Source organism: Manihot esculenta, chromosome 2 (assembly GCF_001659605.2).
Source record: "Manihot esculenta cultivar AM560-2 chromosome 2, M.esculenta_v8, whole genome shotgun sequence".
NCBI lineage: Eukaryota > Viridiplantae > Streptophyta > Magnoliopsida > Malpighiales > Euphorbiaceae > Manihot > Manihot esculenta.
Genome location: NC_035162.2, coordinates 10,125,186 through 10,149,231, shown reverse-complemented (window position 1 = coordinate 10,149,231; position 24,046 = coordinate 10,125,186). Strand labels below are relative to the sequence as shown.

Sequence of the window (24,046 nt, the reverse complement as noted above, 5' to 3'; positions counted from 1 at the left end):
GGCTGGCCAACTCAGCTTCGGCTGCCGAAACTGCATGCAAAACCATGCAACGTTCGGGGGCCGAACATAACCTTCGGGGGCCGAACATTGGGCACTTTCGGCGGCCGAACTTAACCTTCGGGGGCCGAACATGACAGAAACTCCTTTGGCCAATTCTCCACAAAACTCAACTCGTTTTCTACCCTAAACCTTTAAACTACTTGAAAATATTTTAGAAAACCTTCACTCTACCCGTCGAGAACTCTCTGACATCCCTGAATTTCACCGGATGGTAGAAATTCCGATGCCGGATTTAGCCGGGTATTACAGTAAATGTGAGATTTATCCGGTAAAACGAAAAAATACATAATAATTTATAATTTTTTAGTAATCATATCATGGCAAAATATATCTTTGTTTATAATTAATTCTGTACATTAATCTCCTCAACCAATTTAATATTCTAAGTTGAAAATATCATTTACTTAATTAGTGAAAGAGATTATTAAATTAACTTATTTGATATTTCTTTTTTATTTTATATATTTTGATGATTATCAGACTTTTTACGCTCTTAGATAATACTGGACTCATTAAAAAAATAAAACCTCAAAATCTATCGAAACCCATTAGAGCAGACCAATTCAGTTTATGAATTTCAATCCGTGATTAAGGTAGGCTGAACTGACCCACGCGCGGGTTCACTAGATGATAGCCTAACTTGATAATGTGATGATAATTTAATCATCTTGTAGACTTATCAGCATGCGCGCTAATAGAATTAAATAACTGTTTAATAGACATACGTACGGAGCTGAATAATATAAATAGATAAGAAGAATAGTGATTATGCGTAACTATAAAATAAAATAAAATTAAATACAGGGAAAAGACGTGTGCTCTCAACTAAATTCATTCTAAACTCTATTTTTTAAATTTCAGAATATTATATTTATACCAAGAAGATTATATTAAATAGTGATGTTTAATTTTATATAAAATTAAATTTGTAATTTAACAATTAATAAATCTATTTTCATATAATAAAACACCATTTTTTAATATATCAAGGTGTAAGTTGTTTTATTGTTTTTTTTTTTTAAAGAAGTGTAACTTATTTTATAAACTTAATCAATTAAAAAAAATTATAATTGGCAATCAGTCTGTACGTGGACATAGATAGCGAGAGTGCTTCGTCAGCAGCCGTTGAAAGTTCAAAGCTAAGAAAAGTATACGGTCATGGCTGCAGCTCAGCTTGAAATATAATAGCCATGTTTTTGTTGGTAATTTAATGTGCATGACGTTCAAATTATACCAGAAAATTTATGTTTAAAAAAATTCCACATTTTTATTATTATATTTTTTTGACCGGATTATTGTTATATTTATTTACAAATGATTCGAAAATGAATATTACTATTAATGGTGAAATTTGATAATTGAATTGATATTATTAAATATTAATTCACGAAATAAAATTTAATTAGTAATTATAATACATTATTATATTATATTAAAAAAATTAATTGAGTTAATTATACATTTAAAACTTTTATATATAGTATTATAATTTTAATATTTTACTATATAATTAATTATAAAATATATATTCTAATTTTTACAATAAAATATAAATATTTAAATATTTTTTTTATAATACACTTAGATTTAATTTGACAATAAATATATTTTTATATTATACTTGTTCAATTCTTAATTTTCGATTTTCATTTTAAAAAAGAAAAAAATATCTTTTATAATATAATTTTATATTATATTATATTTAAAAAGTAATGTAAATAATATAAAAACGTATTAACACACGTCACATAAACTAGTATAGTAAAAACAACAACGAATGTTTCACTTGCAAATAATTTGTAACTTTGAGAAAAAGGAATGAAGTATCATTCTAATTGTTTATTCAGCTTATATTTTAAAATTGGATATAGTCAATTAAAAACATGAAGATTATATAAAATATATGATATGAAATAAAATTTATATTATAAAAATAAAGATTATATAAAATATTGATATAAATAAAATTTATAATAAAATATATAATATAATACTCATAAATTTAATTTAATGGTAAATTTATTTGAATAAATTTGAAAAATTTCAAATTTTAATATCAGATCTTAAAAAAAATAAAATATATATATATATTATTATAATACGAGTAAATATAACATGCATATAAAATATGCAAGACACATTAATAAAATTTAGTGTACGAAATAATTTAAGTATTTTTCATTTTTAATTAATTATATAATTGATTAAAAAAATAGATTTTTATTATTTTAAAATTAAAATTATTTTGTAAAATTAAAAAACAACTATTTAGTTTTCACAACTTTAATTGGAAGAGACTAAATATTTAATGGTATGAAAATATATTAACTTGTTAATAAAATTTGCAACTATGGGGGCGACTAAATATTTAACGGCTTAAAAAATTCTCAGAAATGTATTATTGAAATTAAATGTATTAATTAATTAATTTCAATAAATCATGGAGCTCTAAATAATAAGATTCCATCCACTCTTTGTCGTTAATAACTGTGATTACGATAGAGGCAAAGTCAACTATGTGCAAGGGCATGGTGGTTGAAAATTTTCAAATTATTTGTGGATAATTAAATTAATGTTTTTAGAAAGAAAAAATACCACCTTTATATTTAAAAAATTAATAGTTTATATTTTAAATTATTAAATTAAAATATTTTTCTAATTAATAAAATCAAAATTTTTAATTATTTTATTTGATTATCTTTACTATTTATACTATTTAATTCATATAATTTTAGTTACATATATATAATACTATTAATTCCTTCTCTTTTTAGTATTTATATATTTTTAAATTATTTACTCATTATTTAATTTAATTTAATACATTATTTTTATTATTATGTAATTCTATTTTTTATGTGATCAAAGTTATTTGTTAAATTATTCAAAATTGGAGAAAATAAATTTTAAATTTGTAAAACAAAATATTTTATGAACTATGTTGAATTATTTAATGAATTTTATGAACTATTTAAATTTAAAAAAAAATCTAGAAAATGTAAGTTGTAATAGGTAATAGATTAGGTAATTTAAATTTAAAAAACAATAAATAGCAAATAGTGTATTAAATTATTATATTATTTTAATAATATATTTATGTTGTTGTATGCTATAATCACAGTGGTATTATCTTTTTTTTAAAACAAATATTACTAACCTTTTAGTTAGTGAAAAATAATTTAAATAAATTATTATAAAACTATATATAATATTATTTTATTTTAAAATAAAAATTTTATAAGTTAAAAGAATAAAATGAATTATTCTATTTAAAAAAATTATAGAAAAAAAAATTAATTAAATTATTATAAAATATTTAATTTCAGACAAAAAGTCAAAAGTTTACTCTATGATATCATTGAAAATGAACCATCCAATGATTGATTACTTATATTAAAAAATATATTTATAATATTGACAATTAAGTTATTATAAATATATTTAAATTAATAAAAATAGATGAAAAGAATTGTAACTTAATGTAATAATTTATTAACTTTTTCGGAAAACATTATCTTCTCAATGTATTTATTTTACATATGTTTACTTTCTTTTATCATTAATTTAAATTAAAATATTAAATTTCTAAATCTGTTACTAATTACAATTAGTAAAAAAATTAAAAACAAAAATCAATTTGTTACTGTATTTCAAAACTGATTGAGGTATTTTTTGTTTATCATTCTTAAAACTGAATGAAGTTTACGTTTTATTAAAATAAAAAAAATTAAATAAAGTATAATTCCTGAACTAAGCTTGACATCTGAAATCGGATTCAGCTTAACTAAAAATGAAACTGTGAAATTTTTGTTCGTTTGAAAAATAAATATATCTAAACTAACGTTCCTCAGCAAATAGCCTTTCAAATTTGACCCGCAGATCTGCTTTGTTTTCTTGTGAATTCCTTATTGTCAATGAAGGTAGTCTATCTTGACTGCATCAAATATAATATTGAATATCGATTAGCTTAATTCATCTAACATTTTAAAATTTAGCGTTTGGATTTCAATTAAATTATTATATTTTAATAATTATTCATGTTGTATATTTTCGTCATTGTTGACTTTGCAATCTTAAGTCCCTTTTGAAATGAGTAACAGCGTTGATAATTAGGTTTTATGGTTGAAAATTAAACATTTCTAGATGGACTCAATACTGTATTTTTATTTATATAAAAGATTGATTAATAAAAAATATTTTCACCATAAATAAATTTTTAGAAAAATAATTTTTTTTTTCAAAAGTAAAAATTTTTTCTTGCACTTTGAATATCTTAATAACCTTGTTACATATAAATTTATTTCATTTATTTTTTAAATTATAACCAAATAATATAAAATAAATTTTGTTAACGTGATTATGAGCTTGATCTTCTTTATAAGTTTTTTAATTATAGTTTTTGAATAAAAAATAAATATTGATACTGAAAAAAATAAATTTTAATTACGATTAAAATATGTATTTATTAACGCTCATAAATTTAATTTGATAATAAATATATCTGAATAAATCTTTAAATATGTTAAATGGACCAACCACAAAAAAAAATACTGCTTTGGAAAAAATTTTATATTTAAAAAATATCTTTTGAAATATATAATTTTATTTTTAATTATAATTTAAAATAATCTATATTTTTAAAATGTGAAAATTTATTTTTCCAGACCCAAAGCTCCATAATATATGTAGATATACAACAAATGAAGCTTGGTCCAATAAAATACTCGAGTTGAAATGAAATATAAATCTCTTTTAATTTAATCCAAAATTGTAACGTTTTACATTTAATTTTCATCGTAAAAAATACTAACAAATTATTTTTTCTAATGCAATTAACATAATAAATTAAAAAGAGAAGAAGGAAAGGAAGACGGACTTCTCATCATATGGGCCATGGCCCATGGTTTAAGCCCAGCTCATAATCCACATTGGCTTTACGCCTCCGTCTTCCTTCTTGTCTGTCTTGAGATCGAAGAAAACTCGCCGAGCTCTATTTCTACTACTGTTATTAGGAAGCTAAAGAACCTAACAAAAATCACACAGAGGCAAAGCGAAGGCTAGAAGATGAGCAGCATTGGAACAGGTTACGATCTCTCAGTCACCACTTTCTCTCCCGATGGCCGCGTTTTCCAGATCGAATACGCTGCCAAAGCCGTCGATAACAGCGGGTCCTTCTTTTACTCTCTTTGATGTTTTCTTTATGGTTGTTTCCTGAGAAATTGTGTACTTATCATTAATGTCTCTCCTGTTTTAACTGTTGTGGTTAGTTTTGAAGTGGACTCTTATGTGATCCGTGGCAAATGATGAGCAGCATTAGGGTTTTTAGTTTTTTTTTTTTGTGATTTTTGATGTTTTGAATTGCTTTTGCTTTTGCTATTGCAGTACTGTTATTGGAATCAAGTGCAAGGACGGAGTTGTTATGGTGAATTACCTTTCTTTCTTTGATTTCCCTCTTTTTCCTTCAGTTCACAGTTTAGTGTTCTTTTGGAACATTTGCATGGATTTTTAAATTTGTATTTGTATTTCTTCTTTTGGAATTTAGGCTGTAGAGAAGCTCATTGCATCTAAGATGATGTTGCCGGGTTCCAATAGGAGAATTCACTCTGTTCATCGTCATTCTGGCATGGTACTTACTAACTGTATCTATGCTGTTGGTAGATACTTTTGATTATCTTTGGCAGTATAGGTCGATACTTTGGCGTGTTTACTCTTTCACGATGTATCATATGTGATTTGGCCCTCATTTAATCCTCCAACATATAGAGACATGATTTCAATGTACATCTTGCCTTGTTTTGTGCACACCTGATGATTTGATGAATTTGTGTGGAATGGGTCATCACCTGTGTAGTTGTGGCTAATGCTGATAGGAATTGTGGGATAACGATGGATTGAAATGCTGATCATGGACTGAAAGACATTCTGTTTCTTTTAAAACTACATGGTAAACTTAAACTTGGTATATGTGTTAAGTTGTCAGTTGGCTTGGGATTTGGAAGCAAAAATTCCATGTTAGCTTTCTAACCTAGCAAATATTTTTATATAATTAATGGATATCTTGCATCATCTTTTGATTTTGTTTATTTATATGCCTTTGCAAGTCAAATTTATTGAAGAATGTAATAATTGCTTCAGTGCTAGCTCTTCAGTGATGATTGTTGTGTAAATACTACTTGATGGTTTACTCTGTACTCATTTCGATCTCTGACCATTTGCATTACTTGCTTTGAAAGTTGAATACTGTTCTCAATGTTCATAAAACAATTATGCACTAACAAAATAGTAACTTTTCAGCAATGCTTATTCAGTTGTAGGAATAATAGAAAATCATCTCTTCTTTTAATGATCTCACAAGAATATTTTCTCTGGCTTACACATGCAAGTATAAATGACATATGTATGTATTTTTAATAGTTTTCTCTCAAAATGTGTAAACCACACAACTTGTGTTCTCCCATCCAATTCAGCATAAGGATAAAAGGGTGGAAGTAACTGCATTTTATTAACTTCTAAGCTTAACTGGGAAGTTATGTTTCAGGAAGAGCTAAGGTGCTGTACGTAGTATACAAGAAGAGCTTACCTCATTCTCTTGTAGTTAATTAATTTCTTACATGAGTGTAGAATACTGGAACACAAGTTTTTCCCATGCTCTATGGGATATCTATTCTTGAACTTCTACATGCATATATGGTGTCGTTTTTTCCTTTTCAATTGATGGAATTTGGAAATTATCCTTTTGTCGAGGTGTTTGAGTTTTCTTATGTTTTTCTTTTTGTCGGCCTGCTGGTTAGTTGATCTGTATTTATATTTTCCCACAGGGTTTGGTCTTAAAGTCCAATGATTGGAGCTGTTCTGTTGTAGTACTACTGCTGGTGCATGTTTAAACTTCTAACACTCTTTGTGTCTATCTATCTATATTCTCTATATTCAAATATCAGGCTGTTGCTGGTTTAGCAGCTGATGGGAGACAAATTGTTGCACGAGCAAAGTCTGAGGCAACCAATTATGAAAGGTTTGCTGTTTACTTTAAACCATGCCTTGTTTCTCATGCTAAAGCATACTTGAATATGGAAAACTTTGTTCTGGTTACTCTTCTAGCAATTTACATGGTTATGGGAGGCTGAAACCCTAACTTCTCTGTTCAGTTTGATGGTTATCTGAGCTTGACTATATTTTCATTTTCAGTTTTTCCTTGTGCCTCAAAGGGTTGCTAACATTGGTTTTTTTAAAAATTTTTTTTATTGTTAGTGTTTATGGTGAACCTATTCCTGTGAAGGAACTTGCTGAACGCGTTGCTAGTTATGTGCATTTGTGCACTCTCTACTGGTGGCTTAGGTAAGGGAAGCAGTGATCCATGTTTTTTGCATTTCTGGCACACAGCTGTGGCCCTTTTAGTAAAAGTTACATAAATGTTGTTAATGATACAGGCCATTTGGTTGTGGAGTAATTCTTGGTGGTTATGACAGAGATGGACCCCAATTGTACATGATTGAGCCATCTGGCATATCATATGTGAGTTGAATTGCCTTTATTATAGCTATATCTCACTTGCTTTTTCCCATACCATTTTCTATTGGTTTGTTGATAATTGCCTTGAATTGGTAACTATTTGACGGTTGTATTGTTTGGAGTTGCTTACAATGTATCCTTGTGCTTCTTTAAAAAATGATACAGAAATATTTTGGTGCTGCTATTGGGAAGGGAAAACAAGCAGCTAAAACGTAAGTTATCAATTTTTCACATAATGATGAATTAATTAGCATATAATCATGACTTTCATTATGTGAAAACAATTATTTGTGCTTATAGCCTTCAGACATCTTTTCCTCTAATTTTTTTTCCATCAAATTTCATGAGATAGTGGTGTGACTATGGTTATCAAAGCAAATATATTTGGATGAAATATCTCCTCCAACTTTTTAGTTCAGTACTTGGCCACCTGTTTTCATTTTGGAGTTTAGTGTAGCAAGCAACCTGTTTGTTCAGTCATTATATTAACATTACATATTCTCTTGCTAGCATTTTGCATATGTTTCCTTTTCATTTTTAATGAGTTTATGAATTGCATGGACAGAGAAATTGAAAAGTTGAAGCTTTCTGAAATGACTTGCCGAGAAGGTGTTATTGAAGTAGCTAAAATGTAAGTGTTGCCTCCTCCACCCTGAATAGAAGTTCTCGCTTTTTGAATTATATTGCATTCAGTGAACGTTTCTTTGTTCATTTGTTAATTGTATTCTATTCTTTCTTCCCCTTCCCTTCTATCTCCATCTAATTCCTTTTGATGCCTAGGGTTAGGGGTGTGCATCGGTCGGTTCGGTTCGGTACCGAATCGAATCGGCCAAAACCGATTTAACCGAATTATTTCAAATTGAAAACCGAACCGAACCAAATAAAATAGAAAACCGAATCGAACCGAACCGAACTAGTTCGGTTCGGTTCGGTTCGAAATCGATTTTTGTCTGTATCTCCTTACACTGTCCAACAGATGACGATTCAGGTTTTGCACTAAATTACAGTTCTATTGCACATTACCGTTTTGCTCACCACAATCTTGCAACGACCCATAAATTTCTTATAATAAAGGAGCTCCCACATTCAGAAATATAGTAATAAGAAAACAACAACAGCTTTGAATATGTGGGTTTAACAGTTTTGATATATAACCAAAAGGAACTTACAAAATAATTCTAGAAAAATAAATCATAATTGAAAAAAAAACTTCTGGGTAACAAATTCACCTAGAAAAATACACAGCTTTGAATATGTGGGTTTAACAGCCATATCACTAAAGAAACTCAATTTTAAAATTTTTTATGGGAACTTCTAATCCATTGTTTTCGATTACTAAACAAAGCACAATCCAAAAACGGGTATTTATAGTGAAAGCATAAGGAGTAGTTTTGAAAATAGAAAGGAATTACCTTGGAAGGATCTACCTTCTGAAAATTCTTGACGACGGAGACAACACGATCTGCGACATCGGATTTGTAAGGAAGGAGCCCCTCACGAGAGAGACGCGAGCGATGGCCGTGAGAGAGAGATGCGAAGGATGGAGAGAAGAGACTCTGGCTTTGGCGAGTGGGTGGCAGGGTGGGTGGCCGGTGAGTGGGTGCTGTGGGACTGACGATCGGGTGGGTGGGTGGCCGTGGCTGCGGGACTGAAGCGGCGAAGGATGGAGAGAAGAGACTCTGGCTTTGGCGAGTGGGTGGGTGGCCGCGGCCGGTAGCTGGTGGGTGGCTGTGGGACTGGCGACTGGGGTGGGTGGCCCTGGCTGCGGGAGACGCGAAGGATGGAGAGAAGAGATTTGGTCTGTGAAAGAGATGAAGGTCGGTGGCTGTATACGGGATGGAAACTGGGAAGTGTGCCGAAGTGATATAGCCCTATAATAAAACGGAGCGTTTAACGTTAAATTCGGTCGGTTCGGTTCGACCGAACTATTTTGTCTCCAAAACCGAACCGAACCGACCAACCCGAAATTTTTAAAAATTAAAACCGAACCGAACCGATTTTATTTTAAAACCGAACCAAACTATTAAATTAAATCGGTTCGGTCGGTTATTTCGGTTCAAACCGAACAGTGCTCACCCCTGCCTAGGGTAACTTTCTAATAAAATAAATCAGTCTGGTATATAAAGGAAATGCCAAAAAAAGTGATCTGAATGTAATTTTAAATGCTAAATCATTTAAAAGAATCGTTGAAAGATATTGAGAGGACAGCTTTACTTGAAGCCTTTTGATCCTTGTTTATTTGCTAACCCTTTGGAGGCATTGTATGGTCCTACTACTGTTTTCAAGTTGAGAATATTCTTTTGTTTTTTTTTTTTTTTTTTTTTTTGTTTAAAAAATCTATTTTTGATGGTACACAAAATTACAAATGCTTGTGCCTTGTTTAAATTGAGGAGGAATAAAAATAGAAGTTACGATCTTGTAAAACAAGCAAAAAAAAGAAGGCTTGGCCCAAGCTGAAGACCTTAGGCTTCTCTATTTCTAATCCTTTTACCTCTCCTTAAGTTGGTATGTTAGTTAGTGATGTCATCAGAGGAGGATCCATTCTATAAACAGACTATTTTGAAAGTTCTGTTTAAAATGGTTAACTTTATATTTCAAATGGACCTCCTGCCTTATGATTGCAAGCTCAAAATATTTATCACTGAAATATTTGCATTAGATAAGAGTAAGAATCCGAATAGTTATATAAATAGAAAGAAAGAGGAATGAACTTTAAGAGGGGAGAAGTCTTTATACATGCTTTTGCATGTGCACTTCATAGCTAGTGCTCATGTGATGTTTTTCCCTTCTCCTTTGAGCAGCATTTACAAGGTGCATGATGAAGCAAAGGACAAGGCCTTTGAATTGGAAATGAGTTGGGTTTGTGATGAATCAAATAGACAGCATCAGAAGGTAATTTCTAGTCCTATTCTAAATTGGTGTTCGTGTCTGTGGTAGAGTAGAAGCATTAAAATGGAGAATTCTTTATTTGAGTAAAATTTTCAGTAATAAGAACAACCCCCCGCTCCCCAATTCTCCAAAATAAAGAAACGGTGCAGTTGCTTGGGCAGTTGAAAGCAATTTCTGGCGAGCAATGGAATTTGCAGAATGATTTACATTTTACAGTAATTATGTATTTGTCATGCAATTCTTATCATTACTGTGGGACTTTCAGGTTCCCGATGAACTCTTAGAGGAAGCCAAGTCTGCTGCTAGGACTGCTCTTGAAGAAATGGATGCTGATTAAAGTTAAAAGTAACCTGTTTCCCTGGATTTCCCTTGTCATTATCCGAGTCCGTTGGGTTCGTATTTGGAGAACTCCATGTACAAGTAATGTCTGCAATCCTTTTTTCCCCTTGTTCTTGTATGGTTAACATGTGCTTAATTGGAGCAGGACTATTTTAATATCTCTAGGCAAAATCAATGAAATTATTTTTGATACTAATATTTTTGCTTTATAAATTCAGGGAACATATTTATTACCCCTTTATTATCATCTCTTCCCTTTTATATTACAGTATACCAAATTTCGTCCATCTTAAATTAAAACTAGACATGTACACCCTTTTTATCTTTGTTTCATTACAAAAAATACCGAGTAAATCATGATAAAGCGTTAACAATTGATTTCAGGCTTCAGAAGGAGGGATAAACTTCTGAATCTATCATTATCATGAAATCGAAATGCGTTGCAAGCTAATCCTTTAAAGTCCTTTAAAAATATTTCAAATGAGAAATTTTATAATACAATCGTTAAGGGTTGTTGTGGGTTGTATTTTTTGTTTTTAATCGGAAGGTATGTATATATTGATCAATAAAAAGTATATGGCCCATGGCAGAAAGGGCCTTTAAGTTTAAAAGAAGAAATACAATATAAAGCCTTAGAACCAAGAGGCGCAACCTGAAGGAGAAAGATCCGATGAAAGAAACCTTGCAGTGCCACTCTTCCTCTGAACTGCTCCGGCCACCAGCATCCACCGGTAAAGGCCAACAATCTTCTGTATCAGTAGCCATTTTTTGTCTTAGTTGACATTATAAAGCTCCAAGAATATGGAAAAAAAAAAAACACTGCCAACAATAAGCAATCCGAAGATTTAGACCAAAGCGTAAAAATAAAGCCACTAATATCAACGTAAAGATAAATAGATGATGCTGATGAATCATCCCATACAAGATTTACAGAGTACCATCATCAAGGTCAAGGGTCCAACCAACACTGAACATTGCCAACTAAGGTGAAGGGTACGTTTTTTAGCATTTCAATTACGTGTTTCGAGTTATGCTCTACGACCGACCGGTGCGCCATTCTTCATCAGACTTAAAAGCAAGATGAAGAATAAGATTCCTCAGACTTAAAAAGCAAAATGAAGAATAAGATCTGACAACCACTAACCTACATACAACATTCATAATAAGGAAAGAAAAAGAAAAAGAACACAATAACAACAAAAACCAAAACAAACAAAAATCAAAACAAAAAAAATCTCAAAAATACTATTTGGAGGTGGAGAAAAACTCACTCTTTGGATTGAATGGAAACAACATTTCCCTTGCCCGGATGGGACAAGGGAAAATCAATTGATGGCAGGTAAAGAGATGATCTCTCAGTAAATAGGAGTTTTTGGAAAGAAAATTCTCTCTCTAGATATAATTAGAGAGAGAGTATGAATATAATAAATTACAATTATATTATAGTTATTAATCATTGTGGATTATATGCAAGTCTTATATATAACGAGAAGAGTTCCTTTTTGAGAGGTGCAGAAAAAGCTCTATCGAATAGGAAAGAGGATTAATTTCTTGAAAAGAAAATTATTGTGGATTCACTTAAAGGACTTCATAGATATTCATATGGCTGGAAGTAAAGATGAAAGACCTAACTCTATTGTGGCAGCTTTCTTGACCTATCATGCACTTTTTGTGCGGTATGTGGTCCATAGTGGGATGGGCATCCCAAGTGAATTGCATGCAACAAATGCAATGGAATCATCAATAGTGGGTTTGATAATTAGTGCTTTATCTAAACGGAGCTTTTACCAAGATATGAAGTATCATATCTTCTACCTTCAGACTTCAATACCTCAATTTCTTGAACTTTATATATGTAGAATACATAATTTACTCCTTTATTCTGTTAATTTTTATTATATTTTATTAATTTATTTAATTTTTATACTGTAAAATAATTTAATTTTCATAATTGATTTATCTACAAGCGTGATGTTTATATGGTATCATGTTATAGCAATAAATTATTTTATAATTAAGAGTCTGTTGTTTTATTTTATAAATTAAATTATTTAGAATTTGTTATAAAATTAAATGAGCAAAATAATTATTTTTGTAAAAAGTAAGTTGTAAATTATGTATTCTATCTTAAAATAATGAAGAATTTCAACTCATATATGTAAAGATGAGTGGGAAGAAGCAAATGCTAGCTTATAAATATTATCAAGGCGAAAACATAGAACCCCTTTTGTGATAATCCCTGGTGAGCTTTGTAATGCAAATCTGCAATTAAAAAAAAAAAAAAAAATCTTCTGATAATGAAGAAAAGAAGAGTGGGCAAAATGTCGAAGTTTCAAGAGAATAATTCATAACAAAAGGGAACGCCGCAATCAGAGGACACAAGATGTTCAAGGCCCACCTAAGTGGACTTATGTACTCTCTGTCCATAAAAAGTTTAGACCCTACTCTCTCTCTCATTTTTTGTTTGTTTTCTTTTTTTAAAAAAAAACAAGAAAAAATAAAAATAGGAAATTAAAATGTGAGATTCATATCAAAATTTATCAAGTGATATATTTTTAACTATTAGGTTATAAGCTCTATTGATTTTTTTCTTTAACTTATAGATATTTTGAGAAAAAAAAAAAAAGAAAATCGAACTTTAATCACCAAAAAATTTTCAAACATGATTTGTCAATTGAGTGATATTTGGCTCTACTAATTTAGTTATAACTTTAAGCATGTTGCTTAGACATTAGGACCCATAGCATTCACAAGTCAACAAACAAATTGTAAAGAATAATAATAAAATTGATAAAGCTAATCAGGTAAATGAAAAAGAAAATTAGGATAAAGACAGGTATGTGATTGAAGAAAATGGAGAAGATCACATGCACCGTTCTTTTCACAATTAAAGTGAAGGAATCAGTGGGATTCCAAAACCAAAAGCCTCTTATCAGTTCTCCTCATATTTGCAAGTGGGTTCTGCCCTTTACCCCTATTGTCAAGCCTGCCCCTACCATTTAGTTTTCCTTTCCCAGTGAATGCTTCTACTTTTCTTTTCTTTCTTTTTTTAATATAATAGTTGTATTTTTATTTTTCAAAAGATAAACAATTAAATTTGAACTCTTCAACTTCACTCGTACGTATTTACTATCAAATATGCGGATGTAAACTTTATACTTTTATTTTATTATATTTGTAATTTTAGATTTCATAGTTGCATACGACTAACGATAAGCAGTATTCGGTTCAAATAAAAAAAATCAATTGAATTTAATAAATATCAAATTTTGATTTGATTTTTTATTTATTTCGATTTAATTTTTAATTTTAAAATTTTTTATTATTTTGATTCGATTTTAATGAGAAAAAATAAAAAAAATCGAATCGAACCGATTAGTGATGATAATATATTATTTTTAATAATATAAAGAAATTAAATGATATTAAAGTTAAAATATTTTAATTAAATTTTAAAATATGAAAAATAAAATATAAAAATTAAAAAAAATATTAAAAATTTAAATTGATTAAATTAAATCGAATCCGATTAATTTAATTTAATTTTTAATTAAAATTAATTTAATTTAATTTTTATAAATATTAAAATTTTAAATTTTAATTAATTTAATTTAATTTAATTTTAAATTGATTCGATTAAATAATTAATCCAACATATAACAAATAAACTCGAACATCAAGGAAAAGAAACTACCAGCAAAAAATTGAAAAGTCTTTCACTATGATTGAGGGCAGTTATGAATGTTACACAATTATTGTCTTATCTTTCATCATATATATTTCAAAAATTAATAAATTACCCTATAATTATTATGAGTTGGGAGGTATTTAGATTTAGATATTTTTAGTATCTTTATTATATTTTTTTATATAAATTATTAATTATGAATCATTATTTTGTTAATTTTCAATAAAAAAATATTATTTGTCATTATCTACATAGAGGAGATAAAACCTACCACAAACACCACTGCCCTCAAGATTCATCCACGTGTAGGGTGGATAAGAAAGATTTTTTGTTTCAACTACATTATAAATAGGGGTTTTGGTCAGTCGCTTATCCACCATCTAGGCGCTTAAAATTTTATTTCCTTTGTAAAATCTCCTCTAAATCCTGAAGAAAATGTCTTGCTGCGGAGGAAACTGTGGCTGTGGCTCTGGCTGCAAGTGCGGCAGCGGCTGCAACGGGTAATTCGTTTTCTCGGAAAGTATTTTCTTCCTTACCGAACATCTTTTTAGTGCATCTAACTAATTTTTTCTCTATCATTTTCTTGAATTCTTTCAGATGCGGTATGTACCCTGACATCTCGGAGACCACCAGAACTGAAACCCTCATTGCAGGAGTTGCACCAGCCAAGAAGTAAGCATCACAGATTCAAAAAATATAAATCAAAGTTATTAATTCTGTATAGAGGATGAAATTAATCGAGTATTGCTATGTTTTTGCAGGTTCAACGAGGGATCTGAGATGAATTTGGGTGCTGAGAGTGGACATGGCTGCAAGTGTGGATCAAACTGCAACTGTGATCCGTGTAACTGCAAGTGAGAAACCAGACTGAACATGGACATGGATCCATCAGAGCAATAGTACTTAATCTTGGTGTTCAATAAAACCCTAAAAAAAATAGAAAAACAAAGATGAAAAGGGAAAAAATGAAAAGAGAAAAAGAGAGAGTTGGTTAATAATATGTATAATATATCTATAATACTTGGCTTGCTGTAAATAAAACAGCCATGAAAAGTAATCCGCTGGGATTTCAGTTTCATGGCTTGTTTCATGTGTTGTGGCCTCTCTGCTTTGGTGGTTTGATCTTTTTAACTTTGTGACTTCAATTATTATGGTAATACATATCCTTTCACTTATCTTATAATTTTCATTCTATTTTATTAAAATTTTTTTATTTTATAATATTTAATCTGCTGACTTATTTTTTTTTAATAATAAAATTAATAATAAAATATGATATCATATGTATTATTATTTATTTAGTGCAATTTTAGGTAATACTCATAATATTTTAATATAAGGTCTTTTTTTAAATAATTTATATAGAAAAAAATTACTAATTTGTGATTACAGTGTTAGAAAATTTAATTCTTAATTATCTGTTGTCTGCACTCTGCAGCCTAAATTTTTATTATATTTTATGCAATTAATTTTAATTAAAACTCATATTCGAGACTTTACAGCCTCAGTGGTTTAATTAATGCCATATTTTATTTTATTTTATTTATCAATAGTCCTTTGAATAGCATAAAGATAGTTGTTTGTATAGTAATTTTAATGAAAGGGTAATATGGTGTTTTTATTTATATTTTTATGAAAATAATTAAACGAGATAAAACTATTTGAATGCTATTTTGATTACTGTGCCACTAATTCATTTGTCGTTGTCAAGATGATATAAATTAAGGCAATTTGGTGTCCAGTTTTCATCAACTAGCTCCTTTTCTTTTTCCTTATTTTAATCGCCAAAATATTGGTAAGCAATATAGGAATCATATTATCTTGCTTTTCTTGTTAAGGTGAAATATCATAAAATCAATAAGATAAAAGAAGTATTGACCATAAAATCAATGTTGAGCCTTCTCAACGGTGACGGGATTTATACGGGAAAACCAAAGTAAATTGCATTGTGCACAATTTTAAGGCTCTTCATACTTATTTTAAAATTAGTTAAAGTTTTTTTTATTATTTTAATTCACTCTCACAATATTTAAATAATAGTGGTTTAATCAGTTTTATTGAATAGAACTTTAATATTAATTAAAATTTATTTTAATTAAAAATTATAATTAATATAATATCTTTAAATAAGCTTAGACTGTAATCATAAATCGTGTTCATCTTACATATTACATCAAGATTTTATTTGATTGGGGTAAGTAAATTATTTTTTAAAAAATATAAAAAATCTCTTAATTCATATTTTAAGTTAATGACCCCTCTACGCATTAATCCAGACAATTACAGGAGGCCGTTCTAGTACTCAATGTTTTTTCGGTTAAAGAAAAAAAAAAGTAAAAACTGAAGTTAATTGCATTGAATTTTAGGGCCCTATTCGTATTAAAACAATAAAATTAACTCCTATATTTGAAAAAAAAAAAGAAAGGAAAATTAACTTGTGTACTGGATCTTTTATCTCCTTTTCCCATTTATATTAGGTGAATTGAAGGATGTTGTTATATAAATTAAAATTTACTTTTATTTTAAAATTAAAATTTTTGTAAGAATTTAATTAAATTCTTTTCATATAAAATTTTTATTTAAAATAAAAAAATTATAAAATCATGTGTAATTTTATAAAAATTTATTTAAATATTTTTTTATAAAATTATTCATATCAAATTAAAAAAATAAAAGAAAGTAAATTGCATCTTGCATAATTTTTAGGGTACTCTTCATATTAGAAAAGAAAATTTAGCTTGTGGACTAAAACCCTACATTGTTTTGGAGGCAATACAACATAAGGTATTATAAATCGTAGTTATTTTATTGTATTATTGTAATAGTAATTAGTTAAAAATAAAGAATATATATTTTTAGATTCACTCTAATAGTGTTTTGACAAATTTTATAAAGAAAGATTTAATATCAATTAAATTTCAGCTGATGCGACTAAAGGAGGTCGCTGAGATTATCTCCCCCACTCTACTGGTCGAGCCATCTCCCGTGCCCCAGCCTCTTCCCGTACTGTGGCATCGAGCTCCAAGGGTTCTCGTTCGGGAGTTTCTAGAGCCTCTACTCGTAGGAGGTTTCACTCCTCCTCCCGATCTCCCACGGCTCCTAAGTCAAAGCCAGCCTCAGTATCGGCCTCCCAGGAGCTCATTGCCATTGAAGAATCTGCTGAGGAGGTCCCGAAGGGAAAGGATGAGGTCTTTCCCGCTACTAGGGGCGCTCCTCGAGAAAGCGACGAGGTTCCCTCGGTTGTTGGGGGTGCTTCTGAGGGTGGAGCCGAGGTTGTACCAGCCGGTGGGGGTATCTCTGTGGTCAAGGCAAAGGCCAAAGCCATCTCAGCTACTCCCCGCTCGAAGAAGATCTCAGCCAGCAGCGGCGTCGTGGTCAAGGAGGCTTGAGCTTCTTCCTCGGAGGTTCCTGCTGAGGTTCCAGCCCCAAAGAAGGCTCGCGTGTCCGAGCGGCCTACCCCAGTTCTCCCTCCCACCGAGAAGGCAAAAACACCTGTGGAGCTGTTGTCTTTTGCCCTGGACAATGAGGTTTTGAACGCGGATGAGATCACTCCTCAGCCCCCCGCGAGTCGTGTTGTCGAGCTATTAAGGGAGAGGATGTTTGGCGGGGTCACTGAGACTTCAGACCCACGCTTGCTTGCCCTTACCGGCCTCTTAGCCTGTTCTACTCGAGAGCAGGTGGCTTTTTGCTTCCGGACTCGAGAGGAGCTTGGGGATACAGTCAGTGAGATGCTTCTAATGGTAAGCTATTCTTTCTTTTTTGGTTTATTTCTTGCCTTTGTTGTTTTCTGATTTTGTCATTGTCTCTTCTTTTCACCAGGTGACGGGTGTCTTCATGGAGATCGACGTCCGCGACTGGTCGCTCCAAAGCACCGTGGATCGCCAGGTCGAGGAGGCCCGTCGCGAGGAAAATCTCATGGCTACGGGTGATGCCCGGGGCTAGCTCGCCGCGACTCAGGGTTGCTTGAAGGACCTCGAGGATGAGTTGGTTTGGACCCGGGATGCTGTTAGGAGGGCCGACGAGAGGGCAGCTGTGGCAGAGTCCCGTTGTGATGAAGTTTCAGCTTAGCTGTCCTCTCCGGAGGAGGCCCGGCTAGAGAGGGATGAAGCCGTGGCCTAAAAGAACGAGGCTTGGCGTGAATGCGAGGTAGTCAGAGCAGATCGTGACAACGCCCAGGCCCATTTCGAGACGGTAAAATCCTAGAGGGAAGAGGCCCTAGCCCGGGTTGTTGTTCTCGAGCAGGAGCTCACCAAACGCACCGAAGATCTAAAAGTCCTGACTCTGACTGCAGAGGGATTAAAACTTCAAAACCAACAACTCTGTTAAGAGGTTAAGGTCTTAGAGGGGAGGTGTTTTGCCCTGCTCGAGGATGCCAAGCTGACTGAAGACAAAGTCCAGTTGGCCTGTGAGGAGCGCCTTCAGGAATACAAAGGATCTACTGAACTAGCAGCCGAGATCGATCAAGCCTGCCAGAGATGTCTGCGAGAGTATAAGGATTCTTCAGAGTTACAAACTGAAATCAGGCAAGACTGTGAAGATCATCTCCAACATTACAAGGACTCTCCTGAGCTGAAAGCTAAGATTGAAGAGGCCTGTGAGGCACGGCTTGTGGAGTTCAAAGCTTCTGACACCATGAAAAATGAGCTTTGGCACAGAGCTTTCCGCATGTTTGCCTCCGGGTTTAACTAGGGTCTGAAGGAGGCTAGGGATGCCCCCTCCACCCCATTAGCTCGGCTCCGAGCCCCTAAAGTAGATTTCGATGGGGAGGAAATGCGCTATGGGGAGGATGATAATCCCTTGCCTAAGAATACCTCTTCATTGCCAGTTGGATCTCGAGAAGGGGGGGATGGGCCTCAAGGATCTCTAGTGGAGAGCGATGATGACAAGCTGCCTGTAGGGGATGACAGACTTCTCAGGAGTGACAGTGTGCTTAGTGTAGGTGATAATGTAGTTACTGATGTTGAGCCCCTTAGCATCATTTTGCCAGATGTAACTAATAATGAATAAATAAAGACTATAGTTTCTTTCTTATACTTATGTTGTCTTTCTTATACTTAAATTATTCTCTGTTTATGTTGCTTTGTGGTCTTGCCGAGCTGCCTATATCTTTTTTAAAGCTAGAGCTCTTTTCTTCTGTTGAGCCTGTGAAATCTTCTTAACTTAATATGCCCAAGAAGGTTTTTAACAAATTGATGTTCTCAACAATTCCTCAACTTGCTTAACTCGGTGTAACAAATTAAATTGCTTTCCCTATGATTTTGCTAATCAAGTTAACCTGGACTGAGGATTCAACACTAGGTGGAATTTCTTACTCTATGGGTGTTTCTTATTTGGGTGGGGTCAGTCTATCTTTTGGCTTGCAGAGTCTTTGATGCGCTCAATGATATTCAACCTTTAGAGAAATAATTTTGTTAAAATGAATGTCATACCTTAGGTAGCTTTATTCTGTCCTTGCTGCAAGCTCGGAGGCGTTTTACCTCTCTTTCCATGCCCCTTGCTGGCAATCATTCAAGCCTAAATCATATACTCAGCCGTTGCCTTTCTTTCTTGGCTGATTTGTACTAGGTTTTTTCTCCATGGGGGCTGATGCGAGTCAGAAGCTCGTCTTTTTGACTTTATTTACCTTTTTTAGGTGTTCTGTGTTTGTAGGCTTCTTTTCGTAGGGCCTGTACTTACATGGCTCACTTAGCTTTGCCATGCTTGGTTCGCGTGCCGTTTCTTGTTTACGCATTATTTTATTAGCTGACTTTCCTTTTCTTCTAGCTCGGCTCCTTTTTGCATTTGGTTTTCTCCGAGCTCAGTTTTATGCGGTTCCTTTTCTCCTTCTGGCGATTTGGGCTCTGTAATACCCGGCTAGACTCCGGTATCGAAATTCCTACCGTCCGGTGGAATCTCAGATGTCGAAAGCCTCTAGTAGGGTAAAACCATGTTTTTATGAAATGTTTTAATGTGTTTTATGTTTTAAGCATGAAAGAAAATGAGTTTTTGCATGAAAATAGCATTGGAGGGAAGTCCAGGTTCGGCCGCCGAACCCCAAGTTCGGCCGCCGAACATGGCATGCATGCGGAGGCACATTCGGCCCCCGAACGTGGTCTGTCCAGCCACTATAAAAGGGTTCCTTAGCCGAAAACGGGCGAGCTTTTTCCCCATTTTCGGCCAAGGTGTGCTCTTCGCTGTCCCTCACCCATCTTTGATGTTTTTCCTCTAAATCTTTCAAGATTTTCATTTGTTTTAACTTTGTTTTGAAGATTGAAGCTTTTGAGCAAAGTTTTGGAGCTTGGAGGTTCAAGAACCCAATCTCTCCCAACTTCGAGTTTAGGTCGTCTCCCTCTCGATCTTCAAGAGGTAAGAGCCGATCTTAAACTCATTGCATGTTTTAAGTAAGTTTTAAGTAGATCTATGGGATAGAATGCATGTTTAGGTTATGGTTATGTTTTTGGAGTTTATGGGTATAAATGTATGTTCATGAACAATGTGAGTTTCTTGATATGTTGTAGATGGGGTTTATGTTGGCTTGAGGCCCCTAGGAACATGTATGCTTGTGTTTGTGTGTTGTAGAATAGGTTTGATGCATGTTTGATAAGTTTGGAGGCGAAATGTGCAAAGGGAGCCAAGTTTCTGCCCTTTGGCAGAAACCAGGTTCGGCAGCCGAAGGATTTTCGGCCGCCGAACATGGCTGGGGAGGCAGCCTTTCGGCTGCCGAAGCTTGCCCCCGAAAGGGAGACTTTCGTCTCTGTCTGGCAGTTTCGGCCGCCGAAAGTGCTGCCGAACATGCATGAGTTTCGTCTCTGTCTGGGAGTTTCGGCCGCCGAAGGTGCCGCCGAACCTGCCTGACTTTCGGCTCTGGAAGGACTTTCTGCCGCCGAACCTGCCGCAGAAAGTGCCCTGTCCAGGCCTCCTTTGCATGATTTTGTATGGTTGTTTCATGATGTTTTAGGGGGTTTTTGGGGAGTAGTTTATAGTTATGTTCAGGTGTGTTTGGTCCCTCATTTGAGTCCACCTGTGTAGGTTCGGACCCGAGGAACCGAGGACCCCAGCAGTGAGTTCAGCTGCTTCGGTGTTGTCAGAGTCAGCCAGAGGTGAGTGGAACTAAACTTAATCTTTTAAATTAAATGTTTTACCATGTTTCATGCATCATGATTATGCAATAGGATGATTGCATTAGTTTCCACGAATATGCCGCATTGCATCGATTGTTGTTGATGTGGGTGAATATTGGATGACCCAATTAGTCCATGACAGGAAGACCAGTACCCCATTCTACGACCTGGCACAATGTAAGGAAAGACCAGGACCCCATTCTACGGCCTGGCACGGTTATGGGACTCGAAGACCAGGAGCCCAGAGGAGGCCCTAGGGCAATGGTAAGTAATGTATGTTATGACAGGAAGACCAGGACCCCATGCTACGGCCTGGCACAATGTTAGCTTGGACTAATTGGTGACAAGTTCACCCAACCCTTATGTGAATTGTATGTGTTATGATGCATTTCATGGAGCATAGTGTTAATATGTTTTTCTATAGTCCTACTCACTGGGCTTTTAGCTCACCCCTCTCCCTTTACCCCCAGGCTTGCAGGTACAGGATAGAAGAGGAGGTCGGTTAGAGTAAAGATTGTTTATGTAATAGATAGAATGTGGACATGACAAATCATAGAACGATGTAATGTAAAAGTACAGTATAGTTATGTAATGAGATGATGTTTATGGATGTTAGAGATGTGCTTGACCATAGATTGTTGTATCCCTTTCTATACATGATCTTAGAGATTTTTATGATGTTTATGTAAACCAACTCAGCATATGTTATGTCACCCAATTGGGGGCATTGATGAGATCCCACTAAGGGATCAATGTTATGATTATGTTATGTATGATGTATATGCGCAGGTTGAGTTTGGTTGATGTATATGGAAAGAAAAGTTTTAAATTTTTGTGTATGTTGTTGATCATGTATGGGATTATACAGGTTTTCAGGTTACATGTCAGGCTTGCTACGGGTCCCGGCGGCCTTAAACCGATCTGGATCCTAGCGCCGGTAGCGGTCCGATTTTCGGGTCGTTACAGGCTCTTTGACCTTGCTGTCGCTTCATCATTTCAGCCAGTTTTGTGGTGCCGGAGTCATTTTCTAAGTCCGGTCACCTACCTCACTGAGATCTTGAATAAGATTCAAGCTCTTTAGCCTTACTGTCGCTTCGTCATCTCAGCCGGTTCTTGAGGTGCTGAGTCATTTTTTAAGCTCGGTCACCTACCTCACTGAGGTCTGGAATAAGATTCAGGCTCTTTAGCCTTACTGTCGCTTTGTTATCTCAGTCGGCTCTTGAGGTACCGAGTCATTTTTTGAGCTCGGTCACCTACCTCACTAAGGTTTTGCACAAGATTCAGGCCCTTTGGCCTTACTATCGCTTCATCATCTCAGCCGGTTCTTGAGGTGCCGAGTCATTTTCTGAGCTCGATCATCTATCTCACTAAGGTCTTGAACAAGATTCAGGCTCTTTGGCCTTACTGTCGCTTCGTCATCTCAGCTGGTTCTTGAGGTGCCGAGTCATTTTCTGAGCTCGGTCACCTACCTCACTGAGGTCTTGCACAAGATTCAGGCTCTTTGGCCTTACTGTCATTTCGTCATCTCAGCCGGTTCTTGAGGTGCCGAGTCATTTTCTGAGCTCGGTTACCTACCTCACTGAGGTCTTGCACAAGATTTAGACTCTTTGGCCTTACTGTCGCTTTGTCATCTCAGTCAGTTCTTGAGGTGCAGAGTCATTTTCTGAGCTCGGTCACCTACCTCACTGAGGTATTGAACAAGATTCAGGCTCTTTGGCCTTACTGTCGCTTCGTCATCTCAGCCGGTTCTTGAGGTGCTGAGTCATTTACTGAGCTCGGTCACCTACCTCACTGAGGTCTTGAACAAAATTCAGGCTCTTTGACCTTACTGTCACTTCGTCATCTCAGCCGGTTCTTGAAGTGCCAAGTCATTTTCTGAGCTCGGTCACCTACCTCACTGAGGTCTTGAACAAGATTCAGGCTCTTTGGCCTTACCGTCGCTTCGTCATCTCAACCGGTTCTTGAGGTGCCGAGTCATTTTCTGAGCTCGGTCACCTACCTCACTGAGGTTTTGCACAAGATTCAGGCTCTTTGGCCTTACTATCGCTTCGTCATCTCAGCCGGTTCTTGAGGTACCGAGTCATTTTCTGAGCTCGTTCACCTACCTCACTGAGGTCTTGAACAAGATTCAGGCTCTTTGGCCTTACTGTCGCTTCGTCATCTCAGCCGGTTCTTGAGGTGCCGAGTCATTTTCTGAGCTTGGTCACCTACCTCACTGAGGTCTTGCATAAGATTCAGGCTCTTTGGCCTTACTGTCGCTTTGTCATCTGAGCCGGTTCTTGAGGTGGCGAGTCATTTTCTGAGCTCGGTCACCTACCTCACTGAGGTCTTGCACAAGATTTAGGCTCTTTTTAAATGCTTGTTCTATTTTCTTTTAAAGGAAAATGATGCGAATGGCAACAAAATGACATTGTTTGACTTGTTTTGCATAGTCAATTTTATTCATATTGCTTCAGAATAC

At 33.9% G+C, this 24,046-nt stretch overlaps 2 protein-coding genes and 1 long non-coding RNA gene across 3 annotated transcripts; all 3 read left to right on the top strand.

Moving 5' to 3' along the window:
* The first annotated feature begins 5,014 nt into the window (after positions 1-5,014).
* On the top strand, positions 5,015-11,044 carry LOC110604229 (proteasome subunit alpha type-3). The gene is made up of 10 exons (XM_021742377.2): positions 5,015-5,228; positions 5,443-5,482; positions 5,603-5,686; positions 6,999-7,072; positions 7,309-7,395; positions 7,488-7,572; positions 7,735-7,781; positions 8,135-8,200; positions 10,371-10,461; positions 10,724-11,044. The coding sequence occupies exons 1-10, from the start codon at positions 5,125-5,127 to the stop codon at positions 10,793-10,795; spliced, it is 750 nt and encodes a 249-aa protein (XP_021598069.1). The 5' UTR covers positions 5,015-5,124; the 3' UTR covers positions 10,796-11,044.
* Positions 11,045-14,825: 3,781 nt separating this feature from the next.
* On the top strand, positions 14,826-15,660 carry LOC110606731 (metallothionein-like protein type 2). Its single transcript, XM_021745692.2, has 3 exons — positions 14,826-14,985; positions 15,083-15,157; positions 15,247-15,660. The coding sequence occupies exons 1-3, from the start codon at positions 14,921-14,923 to the stop codon at positions 15,341-15,343; spliced, it is 237 nt and encodes a 78-aa protein (XP_021601384.1). The 5' UTR covers positions 14,826-14,920; the 3' UTR covers positions 15,344-15,660.
* A 174-nt stretch (positions 15,661-15,834) lies between these two features.
* On the top strand, positions 15,835-19,518 carry LOC110608736. The gene is made up of 2 exons (XR_002486936.2): positions 15,835-18,225; positions 18,305-19,518. It is a non-coding gene; the product is annotated as an uncharacterized LOC110608736 (long non-coding RNA).
* Positions 19,519-24,046: the final 4,528 nt, after the last annotated feature.